Source organism: Xenopus laevis, chromosome 7L, assembly GCF_017654675.1.
Source record: "Xenopus laevis strain J_2021 chromosome 7L, Xenopus_laevis_v10.1, whole genome shotgun sequence".
Lineage (NCBI taxonomy): Eukaryota > Metazoa > Chordata > Amphibia > Anura > Pipidae > Xenopus > Xenopus laevis.
Window position 1 is genome coordinate 3,378,221 of NC_054383.1, and position 23,838 is coordinate 3,402,058.

At 43.3% G+C, this 23,838-nt stretch overlaps 1 protein-coding gene across 1 annotated transcript in view; it reads left to right on the top strand.

Annotated features, from left to right (window-relative positions):
• The window catches only part of LOC108695699 (attractin-like protein 1), a 372,498-nt gene that overhangs the window by 262,061 nt on the left and 86,599 nt on the right, over positions 1–23,838 (top strand). The window contains exon 28 of the mRNA XM_041570143.1: positions 10,743–10,850. Within this exon, the coding sequence (XP_041426077.1) occupies positions 10,743–10,850 (108 nt within the window). The remainder of the gene's footprint in view (positions 1–10,742; positions 10,851–23,838) is intronic.

Genomic DNA, 23,838 nt, shown 5'->3' on the forward strand with positions numbered 1-23,838 from the left:
ACCTCCTCCTCCCATATGTATAAATACAAATATACAGAGAAGGAATGTTCTGGGCACACAATAAGCTATACCCTCATACTGTACTGTCTAAGGAATCAATATGGCACCTCCCTCCTCCCATATGTATAAATACAAATATACAGAGAAGGAATGTTCTGGGCACACAATAAGCTATACCCTCATACTGTACTGTCTAAGGGAATCAATATGGCACCTCCTCCTCCCATATGTATAAATACAAATATACAGAGAAGGAATGTTCTGGGCACACAATAAGCTATACCCTCATACTGTACTGTCTAAGGGAATCAATATGGCACCTCCTCCCATATGTATAAATACAAATATACAGAGAAGGAATGTTCTGGGCACACAATAAGCTATACCCTCATACTGTACTGTCTAAGGGAATCAATATGGCACCTCCCTCCTCCCATATGTATAAATACAAATATACAGAGAAGGAATGTTCTGGGCATACAATAAGCTATACCCTCATACTGTACTGTCTAAGGGAATCAATATGGCACCTCCCTCCTCCCATATGTATAAATACAAATATACAGAGAAGGAATGTTCTGGGCACACAATAAGCTATACCCTCATACTGTACTGTCTAAGGGAATCAATATGGCACCTCCTCCTCCCATATGTATAAATACAAATATACAGAGAAGGAATGTTCTGGGCACACAATAAGTTATACCCTCATACTGTACTGTCTAAGGGAATCAATATGGCACCTCCAGAGTAGGAATGTTCTGGGCACACAATACAGCAATATCTGTTTCTGTTCTCTGGTTTTGACTCTTGAAACAATGTAAAAGTTCATGTTTCCTTCTAGTTCAGCTGATTTCTGCTACATTGTTTCAAGAGTCAGACCCAGTTGACAGAAGAGGGACAGAGACACAATGACAGTTACATATATAAACACAGTGAGAATAAGGAACAAATGGATATTGGGAAGTTATTTAGAAATGTTCTAATTTTTTTCTATATTTTCCATTATACAAAATGTTATTTGGGGTTTAAATCCCCCTTAATGAAAAGCATTTGGAAACTACTGTATGTAAGTGTATTTTCTGTCTCAGTGAAGTTCCCCTTCAATATTGTAACTTCCACCTTCTCACTTGTTGGAGCCCACAGATTCTTAGCATCTCGAGAGCCGTGTTACAGTACGAGGTTTATAGTTATAAAAACCCTAATCTCCTCTCTCAGGATTCCCAGGTTAGTCCTTTAGTTCAGCGATAGTTCTTGAAAAGCTCCATTACAGTGTGTGGGAACCACAGGACTAATTATCTTGCCAGTCGATTAAGAAACGACAGCGGAAAGTCAAGATAAAACCGTCTTTTCCCAAACCAACGCCTTACTGCAGTGTCAGAAAACGCCCATAGTCTGCATTGAATTTAAACAGATTGAAAAGGAGGCTTTAAAGGGGTTGTTCAACTGTAAATTAACTTTTAATATGTTGTACAGAGTGATTTTTTTTTTACACAATTTGCCGCTGGTTTTTATTTTTTATTATTTGTGGTTTTTGAGTTGCAGTATTTCGTTTTTTATTCAGCAGCTCCCCAGTTTGCAATTTCAGCCATCTGGTTGCTACGGTCCAAATTCCCCTAGCAACCATGCATTTGATTTGAATAAGAGACTGGAATATGAATAGGAGAGGCCTGAATAGAAAGACAAGTAATAAAAAGTACCAATAACAATACATTTGTATCCTTAAAGGGCATGTAAAGGCAAACAAATACAATCCAATTTTTACTTTCTTTAATGAAAAAGAAACCTATCTCCAATATACTTTCATTAAATAATGTGTGCAGTTTTTATAAGAAACCTGACTGTATGTAGTGAAATTCTCCCTTCATTTACAGCTGTGGATAGGAATTGTCAGACGGTCCCTAACTGCTCTGCAGGGAAACAATCATACTTATGAACAGCAGGGGGAGCCCCCGTCTTACTTCCCAGCCATGCAGAACTCAAGCAGCTTTGTTTGTTTCCCTGTAGAGCAGTCGGCGACTGTGTAGACATTTGTATTGGATTTTATTTTTGCCTTTACATCCCCTTTACTGTTTTCAACTCCAGCTGCAGGGACAAAGATCATGGAGCCAGAGTTAAACAGATTATTAGTCTTGCTGTATCGGCTTCTGCCAGATATTATTTGACCTGTGCTGGTTTGATCATTTATGACGCTCCCTAAGCAGCCCAGATCACACTGAGCATGTGCACAGTCTTGGTCTTGCAAAGATGTATAACAAAGTTACAAGATGGTGACCCCCTGTAGCCAACTTTGAAAGCATAAATCATTTGTTTGATTAGACTTGTGGTGCAGTAAGTTCATGTTTATGTTTAGTATACAAAATACAGCATTTCTAGCCTTATTCTATTTTAGACTTAACTTCCCCTTTAAAGTATGTTTGTTTTTTTAGATAGGGGTCAGTGACCCCCTCCCTTTTGAAAACTGGAAAGAGTCAGAAGAAGATGGCAAATAATTCAAAAATTATAAAAAAGAAAAAAATGAGACGCTGCTTAGAATTAGTCATTCTATTACATACTAAAAGTTATTCAACCTATTTAATATTGATCATAATGCAGTTGTAGCTCCTCCAGATCTGTTAGCTGGATTCTGTGCCTTTGCCTCAACAGTCAGAACCAGCAGTTCAGAGAATACAGACAATTGCTGCGTTCTATAGCTATGACATTTTGGGATACCTTCAAAACCAAAGAACTGTTGTAAATGGTAAATTTCTTTGCACTTCTAAAGGGGAAGTGAAACTTTAAAGGGGAAGTAAACCAGTTTTTATGACTTTCCTGTATAATTAAACAGGCTTTTTTTCTGATCTAGAGGTACATGGCTGACATTCATCAGGCTAAATGAGAGAATGGTGCCCCCCACCTTCATTATAGCATTTACCATGGCTGTTAATTAGAATCGATGGCAGCAAGTGATAGAGGCTAATTAAACGCATAGCTAATGAGCTTCATTGCACCGTTAATTATAAAGTTGAATGACAGCAGTACAGGGGCCCTTGGGTTGATAAGATGGAGATACTGTACATAGTGGCCCCTTTATACTCAAGGGCCCCCATTACTCACAGGGTCTTTTCTTTTTCTCTATCATCAACTCAATTGATATCGGCCTTTAAATTCTGCCTTTAAAGCTTTTAAAGAGCAAGCGTTTGCCTATTTATAGGGCATCCAATTGCCTCCGGTGGAAATAATGGGGTTTTGCCGGGAGAGATTCCTCTCTGGGAGGCACTTGATTAGGAGAAGTGAGAGACGTGAGCTGCTTGAGCCTCTCGAGGAAAAGCTAAAATGATTATTGTCGCAGGCTGTTTAAATGTTCTGCGAGTTCCGAGCCGGCGCATTAAGTGAGAGAAATAACCGGATTAGGGCTCATTTAAAGTGAGACTCGTGAGCGAGGAGCTTCCAAATTGAATCTCTGCTCAATTATTGATTTCTGACTCCTGACACCAAAAAATAAATGTATCTATATACAGTATATATATATATTTCTTCTCTAACAAATACAGTCTCAACAGGGAACAGAGACTGATCAGAGAGTCTTTGTGACTGTGAGTTTTATGGTTATAAATTAGTACATTGGCGCAGTATCGCCCGTATGCAGATGAGCCCCTATCTGTGCCCCGGTCTCTGTTACAGACATTGTGAGTCCTTATCAGATGCTGAAATCGATCCCACTCCTCTCTCTGTTCATAAAGGGCCGCTGTTCTGTGTCATTATGCTGTAGTGCAACTAATCATTCTCTGCGGCTCATTCATCTACAATTGCACCTTGTCTCCCTGGATCCTCCACTCACTGAAAGCCTGATGTGCGGGGGGGGGGTTCATGGCTAAGGGCAGGACTCTACGGATAATTCAGGTGTGATCTGACGCACTGCACAGTCTTACCCCAGAATTCTGTCCCCTCTAGAAATAGCGACCGCGCATGCAGAATAAGCGCAGCGGAGCTCACGGGCGCCATCGTCTTCTCTTCGGTAATCTTCGTGTTTCCTTCCTCCCCTTTGGGAGAAAAGACGATGGCGCCCGTGAGCTCCGCTGCGCTTATTCTGCATGTGCGGTCGCTATTTCTAGAGGGGACAGAATTCTGGGGTAAGACTGTGCAGGAGGGAGGCAGGGAGGGGGATCAGTGGGGACTTAACATCGCGGGGGGTTTAGTTCTCCTTTAAGCCCTGAGTGTGCGGATTCCTTCTTTGCTGTGAATCTATGGATTTATCCTGCTGTGAGTGCCTGCTTTATGAACTATATATATATATACACACTAACACAGTGATTCAGTATGGCAGCTCCCAGGTACACCCACTACTGTTTTTATGTTCCACTGAAATTGCAGTTATTTCTCCCTGTCGCTTTCCTGTAATGTCACAAAGAGGTAACATCAGCGCCGGATTTCAATGTGCGGCGCCCCTAGGCCGCGCGGTCCGACCAGGCGGCGGCGCGGTCCTAGCGCCCACCTCACCTCCCCTTCCCAGCGCGCCGGCGTTTTTTTGCCGGCGCAGCTGCTGTAATTGAATGGGGACGCACGCAGGGGTGCTTCGCCAATGAGGCAAGTTGAGGCTGTCGCCTCAGGCGGTAGCACCCCACTAGGTACCAGGGGCAGCAAAAATGCTGCTCCTGGTACTTTAAGAGCAAATTTCCAGGGGAGGGGGGGCAGCAGCAACTGCTGCTGCCTCAGGCGGGGGAGGGGCCAGGATCGCCCCTGGACGCACGCGTCCCCATAGTGCGGCTGGGCGGCATGCCGCCCCTATTTTTTTGCGGCCCTAGGACCGGGCCTATGCGGCCTTGCCGCAAATCCGGGCCTGGGTAACATTTCACCTTGGCGGCAATCCCTCTGTCGGTCGGCGCATCCCTGTATCCAGACAGGATCTCTATTCCATTCTGTTTGAACACAAGGGCACATTTAGCCTTGAGGGACTGAGATGTGACATATCCAGCGGCTGCCGCTTGTAGTTTGATGGATAAGTGTTTAGTAATGATGCGGTTGCATCCGATCCGCCGGCTGTCATTGCCTCTGAGAGCCCAGACTGAGAAATGGCTACTGGATGTGAGACGTGGCCAGCAGCTCGGGCAGCACTGAGCAGTGACGGGGCATCAGTCTCATGGAGGGACAAACACAGGTCAGGCGGCTGCTGTGCCATTATATAAGGAGGAATTTTGGGGCACAGTAGTAGGAAGGCAGGGGCCCAATCAGAGAAAGAATATAAATTTAATCCAGGGGGTATCCAACCTGCAACCCTTGCTCTGTTGCTGAACTACAACTCCCACCACATCCCTTCCTAATAGTGATGTGCGCATAGCTCCCAACTGTCCCTTTTTCAGAGGGACAGTCCCTCTTTTGACAGCTCAACCCGCAGTCCCTCATTTGTACTGGAAAGTCCCTCTTTTCTCTGCACCGAACAGCCAGAAAAAGAAACAAAGTTTCTCACTTAATTGGCTTTTAGCAGAGAGCCCAGAACAGCTAACAGGTGCAAATAAGAGACTTTGTAACAATTTTGAAACACAAAAACACAGTTTAGATGAGGAGAAATATTTTAAAACTTTCATAACCTGCCAAATTTTGTAAAACAAACATAGTAATTAGGGGGTGTGGCCACAGAAAGGGGTGTGGTCAAAAAATTGCTGAGCTACGTGCGGGAAAAAAAATTTTGTCCCTCTTTTTACTTCCAAAATGTTGGAAGGGAAGGGGGCGGACGGGTACCCGTCCGATATCTGCCCTCTCACCACCCGCGCCCAACGTCAGGGTTCCTTTTATCGACCCGCAGCGACCCACCCCACTGATGATGTCACAAAAGGGGAGGGGCTAACAGGTGGTCAGTTATAAAACCGGAAGTCGGAAGCCGGCAGTGGAAGGTGGCGGTTGGGGAGAGCAGGAAGAAGAGCAAATGAGGGTGCGAGGTCGACCCAAACACGACCGACCTGAGGGTCCCACGGGTATTGGGCCGGCCTGCACAGCACTACTTCCTTAGCCTAGAAATGCCTCTCCAGAATGATTTGGCTTCTTATTAGTGGGTAAATGGGGCCCAAGGATGAGCCATTGTCGATCAGGCAGGTTCAAAAATCCCATCAGGAGAATTCTGCAGCTCATGTTCATGGGTTCCTCGTCTGATGGGTCTGGACTATGATCTGATGATTGACCTGATTAGATCAGCTAAGCCTGACGAAGAGCTTCGGGGGGCAAAATTGTGTAGAAATCCACTTATATGTAGAAATGAGCTCATTTTTTCCGAAATTCAGCATTTTGGCATCTGCAAAAAATGTTTCCGTGAAACTGCGTCCAAATTTTGCCGTAGAAAATTCATTGCGACAAAAAAGTTGCGGCGACTGACAATGCCCATTCACTTTAATGCATTTGGGCAAAAAAGTTAAGAAAAAAAACCGCCCATTGACCTTAATGCATTTGGAATGAAAAAAATTGTTGCGCGCATCAAAAAATTGTCTCGCAGAATTTTTTTGATGCCCATTGAATTCAATGCAATTTTTTGCCCTTTGGCCAATTTTTTGGCAGTTTTGCAAATTATTTGGCGAATCGAAACAGAACAGATTCGCTCATCACTACTTACATGGCAATGACATTGCACGTTGCTGTGCTTTAGGGCTGGACTCCACGAGCGTATTTTGTCGGATTGACGCCCGCCGACAAAACGCCCGCGAAAAGTCTGATGGAGTCGCACGCGTGAAGATATAATTGTATTGAATGAAAAGTCGGAGGTAACAATGACATTACATTATGAATGTCGGATGTGGAAAGCAGCGTCTTCATCCGACAGTCGGACTGTGTAGTTGTTACCTCCGACTTTTCATATAGTCCAATTATATCTTCACGGGTGCGTCTCCATCAGACTTGGGTGCATTTTGTCAGCGGGCGTCGATCTGACTAAAAACGCTCGTGGAGTCCAGCCCTTATACGAAAAACTCCCTGTATCTCTGGGGGCCCTCGTGCCTCTCCTTCACTAAGACCAGGCAATGGTGAGACCAAAGCACTTAGGGTTCTTACACACGGGCGTTTGATGCGCTCCCCTGCGTTGCGGTTTCTTCCGTTCAGCTGCAGGGAGCGCAGGAGTAGACGCAGTCGATTATTTTGAAGGGGAACGACTGGGAAGAGTTGATCACATTTACAAACACATTTGACTTGAAGGAGTTATTAGAATGTACAGAATATGAGAGAGGGAAGAAGTGCAGCTGTTGGAGCCGGTACTTGGGGCTCCGATGCCTTAATAGCCCACGACGAAAACTGCTTGCCGCTCTCCTCCACAAACATTTAGGCCTCCATAAAGGACTCAACGACCTGACAGCTAACATTTTGCTCTTTATCAAATGGCTTTAAAATGCAAAATTGCCGGCACAATGTGATTACTCTGCTATTAGCACAACGAGCCGAGACATTTTCATTTTCATTATGAATATTCTCCAAATAGACCGCGGCACCTGTTACTGATTCTCTAAGTGATTTCTTCCAAATGAAAGTGCCAGACATTCATCTCGACTGCATGTGAGCCTGATACATTCTATCCTTAGTCATATCCATACCTTATTTTTTTTTTATAGTTTTTGAATTATTTGCCTTCTTCTTCTGACTTCAAATGGGGGTCACTGACCCCATCTAAAAACAAATGCTCTGTAAGGCTACAAATGTATTGTTATTGCTAATTTTTATTCCTCATCTTTCTATTCAGGCCTCTCCTATTCATATTCCAGTCTCTTATTCATGTCAATGTATAGTCAACCAGATGGCTGAAATTGCAAACTGGAGAGCTGCTGAATAAAAAGCTAAATAACTTCAAAAAACACAAATAATAATAAAATGAAAAACAATTACAAATTATCTCAGAATATCCCTCTCTACATCATACTAACAGTTAATTTAAAGGTGAACAACCCCTTTAAATGCTAGTGAGCTCTCCAGTCACACAGGTACTTTTCTACTTTGGTGGAACAAGAGATAGATAGACAGACAAGACAGACAGACAGGTAGATAAATAGAGAATAGATAGTGTTTCTAATGTATGTGGGTACTACATTGGTTCCGCACGCAATCGGATAATTTGGGCCAGTACGTGACAAAGGGTTAACCACTGTTTTGCTGGACATCTATTTCCATATAGACTCACACCGGCGTCACTCTTGTGTACCTGCTCCATTGATTTTGTGACCTCAGCGCTGCTATAATGGAACCTGTTTAACAATTTAATCATTTTCACGTCACTGCAAAAAGTTTCCACTTGCGGTGCAATTCAGCGCACGCCCAGCCCTGTATGGCACAATATTTACCCAGTGATAAGAGGCTTTTGATAAATATTATTTCACTCACGGACTCGGAAATATACCGCTGGATACGCATGGTGTCGTGACTCTAACAATGATCCCATGACGTCAGATTGCTTTGGTTTTTTTTTTCCAATTTACATAAATATAAAAAAAAAATTCTGCTTACAGTAAGATGCCCTACCATCTACATCATGTCCTATTGTCTCCTTTGTGCCCTACTGTCTCCATCATGTCCTACTGTCTCCATCTTGCCCTACGGTCTCCTTCGTGTCCCACCTTTTCCATAATGTCCTACTGTCTCCTTCGTGCCATACCTTCTATATCATGTCCTACTGTCTCCTTTGTGCCCTATTGTCTCAATCATGTCCTACTTTCTCTATCTTGCCCTACTATCTCCATCATGCCCTACTGTCTCCTTCGTGCCATACCTTCTCCATAATGACCTACTGTCTCCATCATGTCCTACTGTCTCCATCTTGCCCTACTGTCTCCTTCGTGTCCCACCTTTTCCATAATATCCTACTGTCTCCTTAGTGCCATACCTTCTCCTTCATGTCCTACTGTCTCCTTTGTGCCCTATTGTCTCAATCATGTCCTACTTTCTCTATCTTGCCCTACTATCTCCATCATGCCCTACTGTCTCCTTCGTGCCATACCTTCTCCATTATGTTCTACTGTCTCCTTATTGCCCTACTGTGTCCATCATGACCTACTGTCTCCATCATGTCCTACTGTCTCCATCTTGCCCTACGGTCTCCTTCGTGTCCCACCTTTTCCATAATGTCCTACTGTCTCCTTTGTGCCCTACCTTCTCGATCATGACCTACTGTCTCCTTTTTGCCATATTTTCTCAATCATGTCCTACTTTCTCTATCTTGCCCTACTATCTCCATCATGCCCTACTGTCTCCTTCGTGCCATACCTTCTCCATTATGTTCTACTGTCTCCTTATTGCCCTACTGTGTCCATCATGACCTACTGTCTCCATCATGTCCTACTGTCTCCATCTTGCCCTACGGTCTCCTTCGTGTCCCACCTTTTCCATAATGTCCTACTGTCTCCTTTGTGCCCTACCTTCTCGATCATGACCTACTGTCTCCTTTTTGCCATATTTTCTCAATCATGTCCTACTTTCTCTATCTTGCCCTACTATCTCCATCATGTCCTACTGTCTCCTTCGTGCCCTACCCTCTCCATCATGACCTACTGTCTCCATCATGTTCTATTGTCTCTGCCTTTACCTACAAACTGTGACTAACTTGTTGTGCTTTGCTTTGTAAACTCTTCATTTTATTTTTAATTTACTTTACTATAATTGTAAAATAAATGGGAATAGGTGATTGTACCCTATATATAGCTAATAGAATGCATGTTGGTTTTCCCAGCTGATCATCTCTTGGGGAGGGTAAATTGCACCAACATATTCTGCTGCACTTTACAGAAATGACTTAACACTCCCTGTCCAGTAACAATCGAGGGCAGACAGACAGACAGACAGATATTTATACTTGAAGGATTATTGAAGCAGTGTAAGTGGATTGTTATTAATGCCTGTATTACTCTAAATTAGTGGAGGATAATGACCCTTTTGCACAGAGATTTGTTCGGTCCCTGTGCTTTTTCCTCCATTACAGCCGCACTATTAGCATATATTTAATTAGCACCCAGTTCTACTTTAAAATTGCATTGTAGTTGACTCACTCCCGAATGGATCAATTTATTTGGCCGTGATTCATGCTGTGCGGCTGCAGGAAAAATCCAGAGTCATTTTATAAGAGCCTCGGCGTGTGATGGGATTGGAGGGTAAAACGCTTAACCCCTCCTGTGCCAGGGAGCTTTTCCGATGCACAATGGGTCGTGGGGTCCTCACTGGTTCCAGAGCTGCTAATGTAACATGGAACCTGCGCCTTATTTATTAACCATAAGTTTAATATAAAAGCTTTTGGTCCAGAGATGCAGGACCCTAATGAACTAAACATCCAACTGGAGCTCTAACACCCAAGTTACATTCATTAAGTATTTATTTGGAGGTTTAGATTGAGAAAATACACATCCATCCGCTAACCACTGAGGGTGCTGTTGGCAAAGGTGCCTATGGGGAATGAAAGGGTCCCTGGGTGAAAAGTGCAAAATGATTTGCCGCAGGTCTCATCTCCCCTGTGAATACAGTGCTGGCAGCAATGGGGGACCCTCTACTTGCAGCCTGACCTATAGCAGATCCAGGTTCTTCGTAAATAAGCAACAAAAGAAAAGAGGTGTATCGGGGAAGAATTCCACAAGGGCCACCAAAAACGAGTTAAAAATATAATATTTATTGTAGATTCATTAAGAAAGGAACAATATCTCCATTGGCCCTACGCATTTTGTTACCCCCCTGGGCACTTAATCATGGGCTCAAATAAATAAGCCAAGGTCTTGCCTCTTATTAACCATTTGTTGTTTTTCTTCTCAATTCAGCAACTCATCCGGGAAAGGCAGCAGATGGCGAGCCGACCCTTTGCTACGGTGGATGTGACGCTGGAAGTTGGGCCTGAGCAAGGGGAGATTCTCCGAGCACCCACAGAGGTAAGTGAGTAAAGTCACCTATAAATGTAGAGTCAATGTGCTCCCATGCAGCTCCTGTGTTGTGCGGGTGGAGCTGTGATTTAGTTCAGTTGTGTAGGACTGTTGCAGTGCAATGGCTACATGGTGGGGTGAAGAGTACAGGCATGGGACCTATTATCCAGATAATGGATCTTTCTTTAATGTGGATCTTCATACCTGAAGTCTACTTGAAAATCATGTAAACACTAAATAAACCCAATAAGCTGGTTTTGCCTCCAATAAGGATTAATTATATCTTAGTTGGGATCAAGTACAAGGTAATTCGGAGCTTCCCGGATCCCATACCTGTACTGCCACCGAAGAAAATAACTTTCCTGACACTGACCTGCTCCAGAATGCGCTATAACATTGGAGCCATTTGTTATTTAATTCAGAATGTCAGCTCTGAAGCCCATCATCCTTCATGGCATGTTGATATCTCCCCCGCTGCTCCTGTTGTACTGACGCAAAGCAGCAGGGTGATGGAATGCAGCCTCTAAACATAATCACACCTTATATATTCAGCCTCCTATATAACAGCCCCAATCTATCTTAATCATCAATGTTTACTGTAAGGGAAACGCCGGAGCCTCTACCTTTATTTGGGGCTGTGAGCGAGCGTAGGAGACGCCTGATGTATCATTTGTGCCTAATGTCTGCGCTATTGACTATTGACTGGCTCTAATGGGACGGAAGAAGCGGAACAGAATGGAAATTGCAGCACATTCTAACACAAAGGGGCAATAGCGCATGAAATAGATTCCTTAACTGTCATCTCAAGTAAGAGAGAGACATGCAAAGATCCTAAATTGCCAGCTGTGATTTACATTGTGTTTCACGGCTCCTCTGCCCTTCATAGAGGCTCCGGCTCTCAGCGCCCCTGTTTAACTTACTGGTGGAGCCGCAGGGGAATGGGACTGGTCATACTGGGCACCATGAATCCCAATAATAAAATTCTCCCAGCCAGGTGGGGGAGGGTATATATTCTACTTTACTATGTAATGCAGGTATAGGACCTGTTATCCAGAATGCTTGTGACCTGGGCTTGTCCAGATAACAGATCTTTACGTAATTTGGATCTTCGTACCTTAAGTCTACTAGAAAATCATATAAACATGAAATAAACCCAATAGGCTGGTTTTGCTTCCAATAAGGATTAATTATATCTTAGTTGGGATCAAGTACAAGTTTCTGCTTTGATATTACACAGAAAATGGAAATCAGTTTTAAAAATCTGGATTATTTGATTATAACGGAGTCTATGGGAGACGGCCTTTCTGTAATTCGGAGCTTTCTGGATAATGGGTTTCCGGATAACGGATCCGATACGGGTATATAATCATTTAATAAAAATATCATACCATCTTATATTTGTCATGACATCATTGAGGAATCCAAAATGCTTGTATTGTATTATATTGGATTGGATTTAAAGGGCAAAACCAGACAAGGGAATGTGCAGACAGTGGAATTTCAAGGCAAGATCAAAATTCCAGTTCAGTTTACTTTACCTTTGACCCAATGGCTTATGGTTATTTTCTTTATTCAGATCTAAACAAAGGTAATGACAAAGCTTTCTCTGGCTGAGGATCATTAGGGAGGAGGATTTGTATGAGACATCATCAAAGACCAATGAAAAGAGTCTGGTTCCCTGTCTAATCCCATAACCCCTGCAAATACACCCACATAAACACTACAGCCCCCCAGTGTCTGCTCATGTACCCCAGGAATCTCACTGCTACAAACATGGACAGGAATCAGGCACATTATATTCCTCTTGCTTTGTATGGGCCCAGAAACAATGTGCCATTCATTATATTTTATAGGAGAATAAATTTTAGATAATTATAACTATAAGATTTGATGTAATTAATTACTAAAGTATTTTTTATGTTTGTCTATGTATGGGGCTGTTCCTGCTGAATTGTGCTTAGTACAGGGAATACCTATGCTGCCATAGTTTTATGGGATCTCTCTGTACAGACTATGAGCAAACTTAGGGGACTGTTCCTGCTGAATTGTGCTTAGTACAGGGAATACCTATGCTGCCATAGTTTTATGGGATCTCTCTGTACAGACTATGAGCAAACTTAGGGACTGTTCCTGCTGAATTGTGCTTAGTACAGGGAATACCTATTCTGCCATAGTTTTATGGGATCTCTCTGTACAGACTATGAGCAAACTTAGGGACTGTTCCTGCTGAATTGTGCTTAGTACAGGGAATACCTATTCTGCCATAGTTTTATGGGATCTCTCTGTACAGACTATGAGCAAACTTAGGGACTGTTCCTGCTGAATTGTGCTTAGTACAGGGAATACCTATGTTGCCATAGTTTTATGGGATCTCTCTGTACAGACTATGAGCAAACTTAGGGGCTGTTCCTGCTGAATTGTGCTTAGTACAGGGGAAATTTTTTTGACGCGCGTCTTTTTTCTTTTGACGCACAACTCCATATAGGTCTATGGGCGTCATTTTTGCGGCAAAACAAGGCGAAAAAATTCGCCCATCCCTAGTCCTGATTTAGCAGTAATTCCAGGTCGCCAATAGATGTCTGACTTAAATTGGTTTCTCTCCCAGGAAAACGATTGGCAGAGATTTGCTGAGCAAGATAAAATGTTACAGCGACAGAATGTGTGTCCATAACTGGTTCCAGGGGACAAGTATCTCTCCATTTCCCCCCCTTATATTTCCCTTTGGTCCACTTGCAGCGTTGATGAGAAATCAAGAACATTGTCAGCATCTTGTGTTTGTCAAATTTCCCCAATGTTTGTGAGGGGAGAGATTTTATAATACAATACACTGCGGGACATAGAATTGTCATTAAAAGGGTCATACAGAGAGCTGACTTGTCTGACGTACAAACATAATGTCTCCTTAAAGGGTTAAATACATTATCAAGGGTTAATGGTACCCAGGGTACAAATAATCACTCACCCCAAATCTCCCCCTAACTGACCTTCAGACTGGGCCCTTTATTCCTTGCTTTGAGCCCATGTAAAGATTAAATAAACCCAATAGGCTGGTTTTGCCTCCAATAAGGATTAATTATTTCTTAGTTGGGATCAAGTACAAGCGACTGTTTTATTATTACACAGAAAAAGGAAATAATTAAAAGAAATTGGATTATTTGATTATAATGGAGTCTATGGGAAACAATCTTTCCGTAATTCAGAGCTGTCTGGATAACGGGTCTCTGGATAACGGATCCCATGCCTGTATAACACATATATATAATGACGCTCGATGGGGCTCATTGACACAGAAATATAAATATGTCTCAGGTTCTACATTATGAGAACAATTTACAAACATCCCGGGGGGAGTGGGAGTCACTGCTATAAACTTTTATGATGTGGCTGAAATCACAAACAAAACATAATAAACTCCAGGTCTAGCAAAGCTGTGGGGAAACCCGAGTCCATTTATAATATCTGTGAAATCTATTACCTTTTATTCTATTTCTCAGTAATAAATCCATCGCAGCACCTGCACGGCTTCCCCTGCCTCAACCTTCCCCGTGTGACCTTATGTCTGTCTTTACTGTCCAGCTGTCAGTACAATATGGGGCGTCCAGAAACCCAAACCTCACGTCAGTCTCAGGTCTCACGATAATAAAACATTCTCAGTTTTTGGGGCCCCGAGGACCAGCAGTTGGAAATAGGAAGAGTGTGGGAAATCTTAATGTATCAGCACTTTTACTCTTTATCCTGAAGAACAGCTGTGGGATAGCAGGTATAGTAGGGAGAGATGTGTCTATAGTAACAGTGGATAATAGTCTCTGGGAAGGGAGTGTGACTGTGGGATAGCAGGTATAGTAGGGAGAGATGTGTCTATAGTAACAGTGGATAATAGTCTCTGGGAAGGGAGTGTGACTGTGGGATATCAGGTATAGTAGGGAGAGATGGTGTCTATAGTAACAGTGGATAATAGTCTCTGGGAAGGGAGTGTGACTGTGGGATAGCAGGTATAGTAGGGAGCGATGGTGCCTATAGTAACAGTGGATAATAGTCTCTGGGAAGGGAGTGTGACTGTGGGATAGCAGGTATAGTAGGGAGAGATGGTGCCTATAGTAACAGTGGATAATAGTCTCTGGGAAGGGAGTGTGACTGTGGGATAGCAGGTATAGTAGGGAGAGATGTGTCTATAGTAACAGTGGATAATAGTCTCTGGGAAGGGAGTGTGACTGTGGGATAGCAGGTATAGTAGGGAGAGATGGTGTCTATAGTAAACAGTGGATACTAGTCTCTGGGAAGGGAGTGTGACTGTGGATAGCAGGTATAGTAGGGAGAGATGGTGCCTATAGTAACAGTGGATAATAGTCTCTGGGAAGGGAGTGTGACTGTAGGATAGGCAGGTATAGTAGGGAGAGATGGTGTCTATAGTAACAGTGGATAATAGTCTCTGGGAAGGGAGTGTGACTGTGGGATAGCAGGTATAGTAGGGAGAGATGTGTCTATAGTAACAGTGGATAATAGTCTCTGGGAAGGGAGTGTGACTGTGGGATAGCAGGTATAGTAGGGAGAGATGTGCCTATAGTAACAGTGGATATTAGTCTCTGGGAAGGGAGTGTGACTGTGGGATAGCAGGTATAGTAGGGAGAGATGTGTCTATAGTAACAGTGGATAATAGTCTCTGGGAAGGGAGTGTGACTGTGGGATAGCAGGTATAGTAGGGGAGAGATGTGTCTATAGTAACAGTGGATAATAGTCTCTGGGAAAGGGAGTGTGACTGTGGGATAGCAGGTATAGTAGGGAGAGATGTGTCTATAGTAACAGTGGGATAATAGTCTCTGGGAAGGGAGTGTGACTGTGGGATAACAGGTATAGTAGGGAGAGATGGTGTCCTATAGTAACAGTGGATAATAGTCTCTGGGAAGGGAGTGTGGACTGTGGGATAGCAGGTATAGTAGGGAGAGATGGTGTCTATAGTAACAGTGGATACTAGTCTCTGGGAAGGGAGTGTGACTGTGGGATAGCAGGTATTGTAGGGAGAGATGGTGTCTATAGTAACAGTGGATAATAGTCTCTGGGAAGGGAGTGTGACTGTGGGATAGCAGGTATAGTAGGGAGAGATGTGTCTATAGTAACAGTGGATAATAGTCTCTGGGAAGGGAGTGTGACTGTGGGATAGCAGGTATAGTAGGGAGAGATGTGTCTATAGTAACAGTGGATAATAGTCTCTGGGAAGGGAGTGTGACTGTGGGATAGCAGGTATAGTAGGGAGAGATGGTGCCTATAGTAACAGTGGATAATAGTCTCTGGGAAGGGAGTGTGACTGTGGGATAGCAGGTATAGTAGGGAGGATGGTGCCTATAGTAACAGTGGATAATAGTCTCTGGGAAGGGAGTGTGACTGTGGGATAGCAGGTATAGTAGGGAGAGATGTGTCTATAGTAACAGTGGATAATAGTCTCTGGGAAGGGAGTGTGACTGTGGGATAGCAGGTATAGTAGGGAGAGATGGTGTCTATAGTAACAGTGGATACTAGTCTCTGGGAAGGGAGTGTGACTGTGGGATAGCAGGTTATAGTAGGGAGAGATGGTGCTATAGTAACAGTGGATAATAGTCTCTGGGAAGGGAGTGTGACTGTAGGATAGCAGGTATAGTAGGGAGAGATGGTGTCTATAGTAACATGGATAATAGTCTCTGGGAAGGGAGTGTGACTGTGGGATAGCAGGTATAGTAGGGAGAGATGTGTCTATAGTAACAGTGGATAATAGTCTCTGGGAGGGAGTGTGACTGTGGGATAGCAGGTATAGTAGGGAGAGATGGTGCCTATAGTAACAGTGGATATTAGTCTCTGGGAAGGGAGTGTGACTGTGGGATAGCAGGTATAGTAGGGAGAAGATTGTGTCATATAGTAACAGTGGAATAATAGTCTCCTGGGAAGGGGAGTGCTCGACTGTGGATAGACAGATAAAGAGGGAGAAGGATGGTGTCTATTAGTAACAGTGGGAATAATAGCTCTGGGAAGGCGGGAGTGTGGATGTGGGATAACAGGTAAAAAAAACTAGGGAGAGCATGGTGGTCTATACGTAAACAGTGGATAATAGTCTCTGGGAAGGGAGTGTGACTGTGGGATAACAGGTCAAAGTAGGGAAGAGATGGTGCGCTATAGTAACAGTGGATAATAGTCTCCTGGGAAGCGGCAGTGTGACTGTAGAGATAGGCCAGGATATATAGGGAGAGATGGTGTCTATAGAACAGTCGGATAATAGTCTCTGTTGAAGGGGAGTGTGACTGATGGGATAGCAGGTATAGTAGGGAGAGATGGCTGTCTATAACCCACCAAGTAACAGTGGATAATAGCTCTCTCGGGAAGGGAGTGCTGACTGTGGGATGAGCAGGTATAGTAGGGAGGAGATGGTGTCTATAGTAACAGTGAAACTAGTCTCTGGGAAGGGAGTGTAGACCTTGGGATAGCCAGGTATAGTAGGGAGAGATGGTGTGTATAGTAACAGTGGATAATAGTCTCTGGGAAGGGAGTGTGACTGTGGCACTACCAGGTATAGTAGGGAGAGATGTGTCTATAGTAACAGTGGATAATAGTCTCTGGGAAGGGAGTGTGACTGTGGGATAGCAGGTATAGGAGAGAGATGGTGTCTAACAGTGGGATAATAGTCTCTGGGAAGGAGTGTGAAGGATTAGTAGAGAAGTATAGTAACAGTGGGATAATAGTCTCTGGGAAGGAGTGTGACTGTGTAGCGGTATAGTAGGGAGAGATGGTGTTATAGTAACAGTGATAATAGTCTCTCTGTGGAGATGCAGATATGGTGAGTAACAGTGGGTTAGTCTCTGGGAAGGGAGTGTGACTGTGGGATAACAGGTATAGATGTGTCTATAGTATGGATAGTCTCTAGTCAGCACGTAGTCTAGCAGGATAGCAGGTATAGGGAGAGATGGTGTCTATAGTAACAGTGGATAATAGTCTCTGGAAGGGAGTGTGACTGTGGGATAGCAGGTATAGTAGGGAGAGATGGTGTCTATAGTAACAGTGGGATAATAGTCTCTGGGAAGGAGTGTGACTGTGGGATAGCAGGTATAGTATGGAGAGATGGTGCCTATAGTAACAGTGGATAATAGTCTCTGGGAAGGGAGTGTGACTGTGGGATAGCAGGTATAGTAGGGAGAGATGGTGTCTATAGTAACAGTGGATAATAGTCTCTGGGAAGGGAGTGTGACTGTGGGATAACAGGTATAGTAGGGAGAGATGTGTCTATAGTAACAGGGATAATAGTCTCTGGGAAGGGAGTGTGACTGTGGGATAGCAGGTATAGTAGGGAGAGATGGTGCCTATAGTAACAGTGGATAATAGTCTCTGGGAAGGGAGTGTGACTGTGGGATAGCAGGTATAGTAGGGAGAGATGGTGTCTATAGTAACAGGGATAATAGTCTCTGGGAAGGGAGTGTGACTGTGGGATAGCAGGTATAGTAGGGAGAGATGGTGCCTATAGTAACAGTAGATAATAGTCTCTGGGAAGGGAGTGTGACTGTGGGATAGCAGGTATAGTAGGGAGAGATGGTGTCTATAGTAACAGTGGATAATAGTCTCTGGGAAGGGAGTGTGACTGTGGGATAGCAGGTATAGTAGGGAGAGATGGTGTCTATAGTAACAGTGGATAATAGTCTCTGGGAAGGGAGTGTGACTGTGGGATAGCAGGTATAGTAGGGAGAGATGGTGTCTATAGTAACAGTGGATAATAGTCTCTGGGAAGGGAGTGTGACTGTGGGATAGCAGGTATAGTAGGGAGAGATGGTGTCTATAGTAACAGTGGATAATAGTCTCTGGGAAGTGTGACTGTGGGATAGCAGGTATAGTAGGGAGAGATGTGTCTATAGTAACAGTGGATAATAGTCTCTGGGAAGGGAGTGTGACTGTGGGATAGCAGGTATAGTAGGGAGAGATGTGTCTATAGTAACAGTGGATAATAGTCTCTGGGAAGGGAGTGTGACTGTGGGATAGCAGGTATAGTAGGGAGAGATGTGTCTATAGTAACAGTGGATAATAGTAAAATGTTGCCGATCTTTTTCATACATGGAGCAGTGGCTCATATACAATAGGGGAGTAAAGAGTAAGTATAAGTGGCAGCTGGAAGAATTCAGAAATGTGGGACAGTAGAAAGAAAGTAATAGAGAAAATAGAAAATAACCACATTAAAGTGGAACAGGAGGGGAAATACAGTAACAGACATGGAACTAAAATATAATCACATTTCTTTGAGCAGCTCAATCTCCCACCCAAACACATTGATTTCGATTCCCATAAGAAACTCAAGTGACTGGGAGCCTGATATTGTCTTTTAGTGTCTCCATTATCTCTGGTTTCTTTGGTGCAGGTCTCTGTGTATGAGACGGGGAAGGATTTGGGGTTCAGATTTAGTGAGGCGGCTCCTATAGGAACAGTCTGTGATGTTTTTGCACCTGTGAGTTTTTGGGGGTCGTTGCAGTGGGGGGGGGGATGCTCTGACAGGAGGGCTGTGGGCTTTGTCATTAAGCTGCACTTTATATTCTGTATTTAGGGAGGCGCCGGGTCTCTCTTTCCTTCATATAAATATTTGGGTTTCATTTAATGTTTGACGTCAGCACCAGCTGCTCTGTCTCCCCCTGAGCTGCAAACTCTTTACTGAATCGCACTAACGAGCTCCAAACGAGAGCAGAACTACTCACTAATTACTTTGTTACTCTTTCATTATCATTTTTTTGCCCCGAGGGGGCTCTGGTGATATGGGGGTTGGGGCAGAAATTCCATCCCAATGACACGTACTTACTATAAGGTGTTGCTTGTGGTGTAAATCTAATACTGGGCAGAGGGGCAGCTGATTGGCTGGATCTGTCTCTAATTTGGGCAAATAAAAGCAGAGAAAGGTTAAAGCAGGGTGGTGGGTGCGTCTCCGTGTCTCCGGCACATTTGCACCTTTCAGCTTTCAAAAATATGTTTTTATTTTCCTTGAGGGCAGTGTAATGATATTGGCGCAGCGTTCAGCTGGGGGTCTTTTACTTTTGTACCCCTGAAGGATTGAAGGACTTCTGGTTATTATTATACTGGCACCCAGTGTGCCCACAGCTGTCTCCCAGGCACCCATATCTCTGGCACAGACTTTATCCATAGTGACAGTGAACTGAAGGAATAAACTTGGCTCATAATTAGGGATGCACCAAATCCAGGATTCGGTTCGGGATTCGGCCAGGATTCGGCCTTTTTCAGCAGGATTCGGATTCGGCCGAATCCTTCTGCCCAGCTGATCCGAATTCTAATTTGCATATGCAAATTAGGGGCGGGGATGGAAATTGCGTGACTTTTTGTCACAAAACAAGGAAGTAAAAAATGTTTTCCCCTTCCCACCCCTAATTTGCATATGCCAAGTAGGGTTTGGATTCGGTTCGGTATTTGGCCGAATCTTTCACAAAGGATTCGGGGGTTCGACCGAATCCAAAAAAGTGGATTCGGTGCATCCCTATTCATAATCTTTGTATCCCAACTGCTGCTCTGCCTGTGACATACATGAAGCCCCTCAAGCTGTATAATATAACCCCCTACAGTTTATCTGTCATGGTATAAATATATAAATATACAGTATGTAGTTTGTAATCATTTGCTTCTAATTGCTGTGCCTCATCTGAGCTTTCTATACACTCATTGACCTCTCCAGCCAGCAGTTCTGTAAATCTAATGAATACAGGAGGATTCGACGTGTTTCCCTGTATTTCACTTTCCCCCAAATTCAGCCAATCCCCAGGAATATTTAGTAAATCAGTCCTGCACCCCCTTCCGATACCCCTCACCCCTCCAATAAAATGCTGGGCTCCCTTAGTATCAGATTAACTTAACCTATTGGATAGTTTGAATGTGTGGCCTATATATCAGTATATATCGCTATAATATACCTGCATGTGATATTTATATATATATATATATATATATATATATATATATATATATATATATATATATATATATATATGGGTATAATATTAGGGATGCACCGAATCCAGGATTCGGTTCGGGATTCGGCCAGGATTCAGCCTTTTTCAGCAGGATTTGGCCAAATCCTTCTGTCTGGCCGAATCCGAAAGGATTCGGTTCGGTATTCAGTGGATTCCTTGCATTCCTATATAATATACCTGAATCTCTATATAATATACCTGAATCTCTATATAATATACCTGCATGTGATATTTATATATATAATATATGTCTGCAAATAACAGGCACAGATTCCACCATTTGCTGGAACTTATTCCATGTTGATGATAAAAAGCAATTTGTCAGCCGAGCCCCCAAAATCTTAACTCTGGGAAGGTGATCTTGGCACATCCCAAGGCAAAGCTGATCATCCTGGGCCAGAATAAAAGGCTTATTATTATAGCGCATTGATTGGATTTATTGGCAGCCGCTGTATATTATTCTCTAAATACAATCCATACTGAATCACAATTACCGCTCACATCTCTTTCTCTCATGAATATTCCTCATTGTCACTAAATTATCGGAGCAGCTTCCTAAAGTGAGATGAAATGGAAAGGGGGATTGAAAGAAATTCGCTCTTGGATTTATGTTCCACTCCAAGTGCTTGCAAAGAACTAGAATGCAGAGCGGAATTCTAATGATTGTAAGGCTCTTAAAGGTACAGTGGCTAAAGGAATAACACTGGAGTTTTGCTCTGTCTCTTCAGTTGTTCCTGCTGAATTGTGCTTAGTACAGGGAATACCTATGTTGTCATAGTTTTATGGGATCTCTCTGTACAGACTATGAGCAAACTTAGGACTGTTCCTGCTGAATTGTGCTTAGTACAGGGAATACCTATGCTGCCATAGTTTTATGGGATCTCTCTGTACAGACTATGAGCAAACTTAGGGGCTGTTCCTGCTGAATTGTGCTTAGTACAGGGAATACCTATGTGCCATAGTTTTATGGGATCTCTCTGTACAGACTATGAGCAAACTTAGGGACTGTTCCTGCTGAATTGTGCTTAGTACAGGTAATACCTATGCTGCCATAGTTTTATGGGATCTCTCTGTACAGACTATGAGCAAACTTAGGGACTGTTCCTGCTGAATTGTGCTTAGTACAGGGAATACCTATGCTGCCATAGTTTTATGGGATCTCTCTGTACAGACTATGAGCAAACTTAGGACTGTTCCTGCTGAATTGTGCTTAGTACAGGGAATACCTATGTGCCATAGTTTTATGGGATCTCTCTGTACAGACTATGAGCAAACTTAGGGACTGTTCCTGCTGAATTGTGCTTAGTACAGGGAATACCTATGTGCCATAGTTTTATGGGATCTCTCTGTACAGACTATGAGCAAACTTAGGGACTGTTCCTGGTGAATTGTGCTTAGTAGAGGGAATACCTATGCTGCCATAGTTTTATGGGATCTCTCTGTACAGACTATGAGCAAACTTAGGGCTGTTCCTGCTGAAGCTGCACTAGGCTTTAGCTGACATGTATTTGACTAGACCCATAGATATACATATAAGTAGGAATGTTTCATGTATCTGATTATTCTTTGCTGGGAAAGTGAAGCTGCAGTAAATGAAAGACAAGCAGATACAAATGTATCAAGTACAATATAAAGTAAATTCCATTTGCCCCTCGGAGATTAAATGCGCTGAACAAAGACCAAATTGGCAGCAAACACTCATCGATGGATCTTTGATCTGTAGAAGAGGAGTCTCTGCAGCAGGTGGAGCTCAGACTGGAGTCTCACATTCAGATCAATGGGTCCGTGTTCCATTTGGCTTTTCACATCTTCGCGGCAGTGTGAGCCCCACAATGATTTCCAATGTCAATCACCAACGTGAAGTGTTAGCTCTGCTGATCCCAGTCATTTTCCCTCATCACAAACAAGCAGAGTCTCTGAAACCCAGAAATATTAATATTTAACATTGAAAGCCTTTGTGTTGTACTGGATTTATCTACTCCCAGTCGGCCCTCGACTCCCGGCTTCTTATTCTCCTGCACAAATAAATCTCTGATTGTAGCGGAGCTTTAAATTAACCCTCCATCTGCTGATGTCTGGGGTGCAGTTTGGAATTATTGTAGATTCCTTAGATTTTCATTCTTGTTCCCAATATTCTTCTCCTGAGTAGTGATGGGCGAATTTATTCGCCAGGCGCGAATTAGCGGTGAATTTGCGCGATTCACTGCCGGCGAATAAATTCGCCAAACGGCCGCGAAAATTCGCCGGCGTCAAAAAAAAAAATTGTCGTCGGCGTCAAAAACGAGACGCTGGCGCAGTTTCGCGAATTTTTCACCGTTTTGCGAATTTCGCGGCGAAGCAAAACGGCGCAAATTCGCCCATCACTACTCCTGAGTGTTTGTACCCTGGGTGTGATACAACTGCACCATTTGGGGCCCCACCAGCAGAAATCTAAGGAGAGGGGGGTCTCTGAAATGAATGGGGGGCTAGCAGTGCTGGGAGTGGGGGGACAGCATACCTCCCAACTCTCCCGTTTTCAGCAGGACAGCCCCTCTTTTGACAGTCCCGATTTTCTCTCCAATGAACAGCAAAAAAAAAAGATACAATGTTTCTAATGTAATTGGCTTTTGGCAGAGAGCCCACAACAGCCACAGCTGCAGATAAGATACTTTTGTAACAATTTTGAGATAAGCAAATAAGTAATTGTAAAAATATAAAAAAACAGGTCCCTTGGGAGAAGTTAGACTCACAGCATAAAGGGCAATTCACCTTCATTAGCAAAACTGTAATACAGTTAGATTCATAAATATTTGGACAGAGACAACTTTTTTTTTTCTAATTTTGGTTTTGTACATGACCACAATGAATATCAAATGAAACAACTCAGATGTAGTTGTACTGCAGACTTTCAGCTTTAATTCAGTGGGTTCAACAAAAAGATTGAATAAAAATGTGAGGAACTAAAACCTTTTTTTTAACACAATCACTTCACATTTCTATGTAATCTTGTTGTTCATCCCACTGAATTAACATCATAGGAACATGGT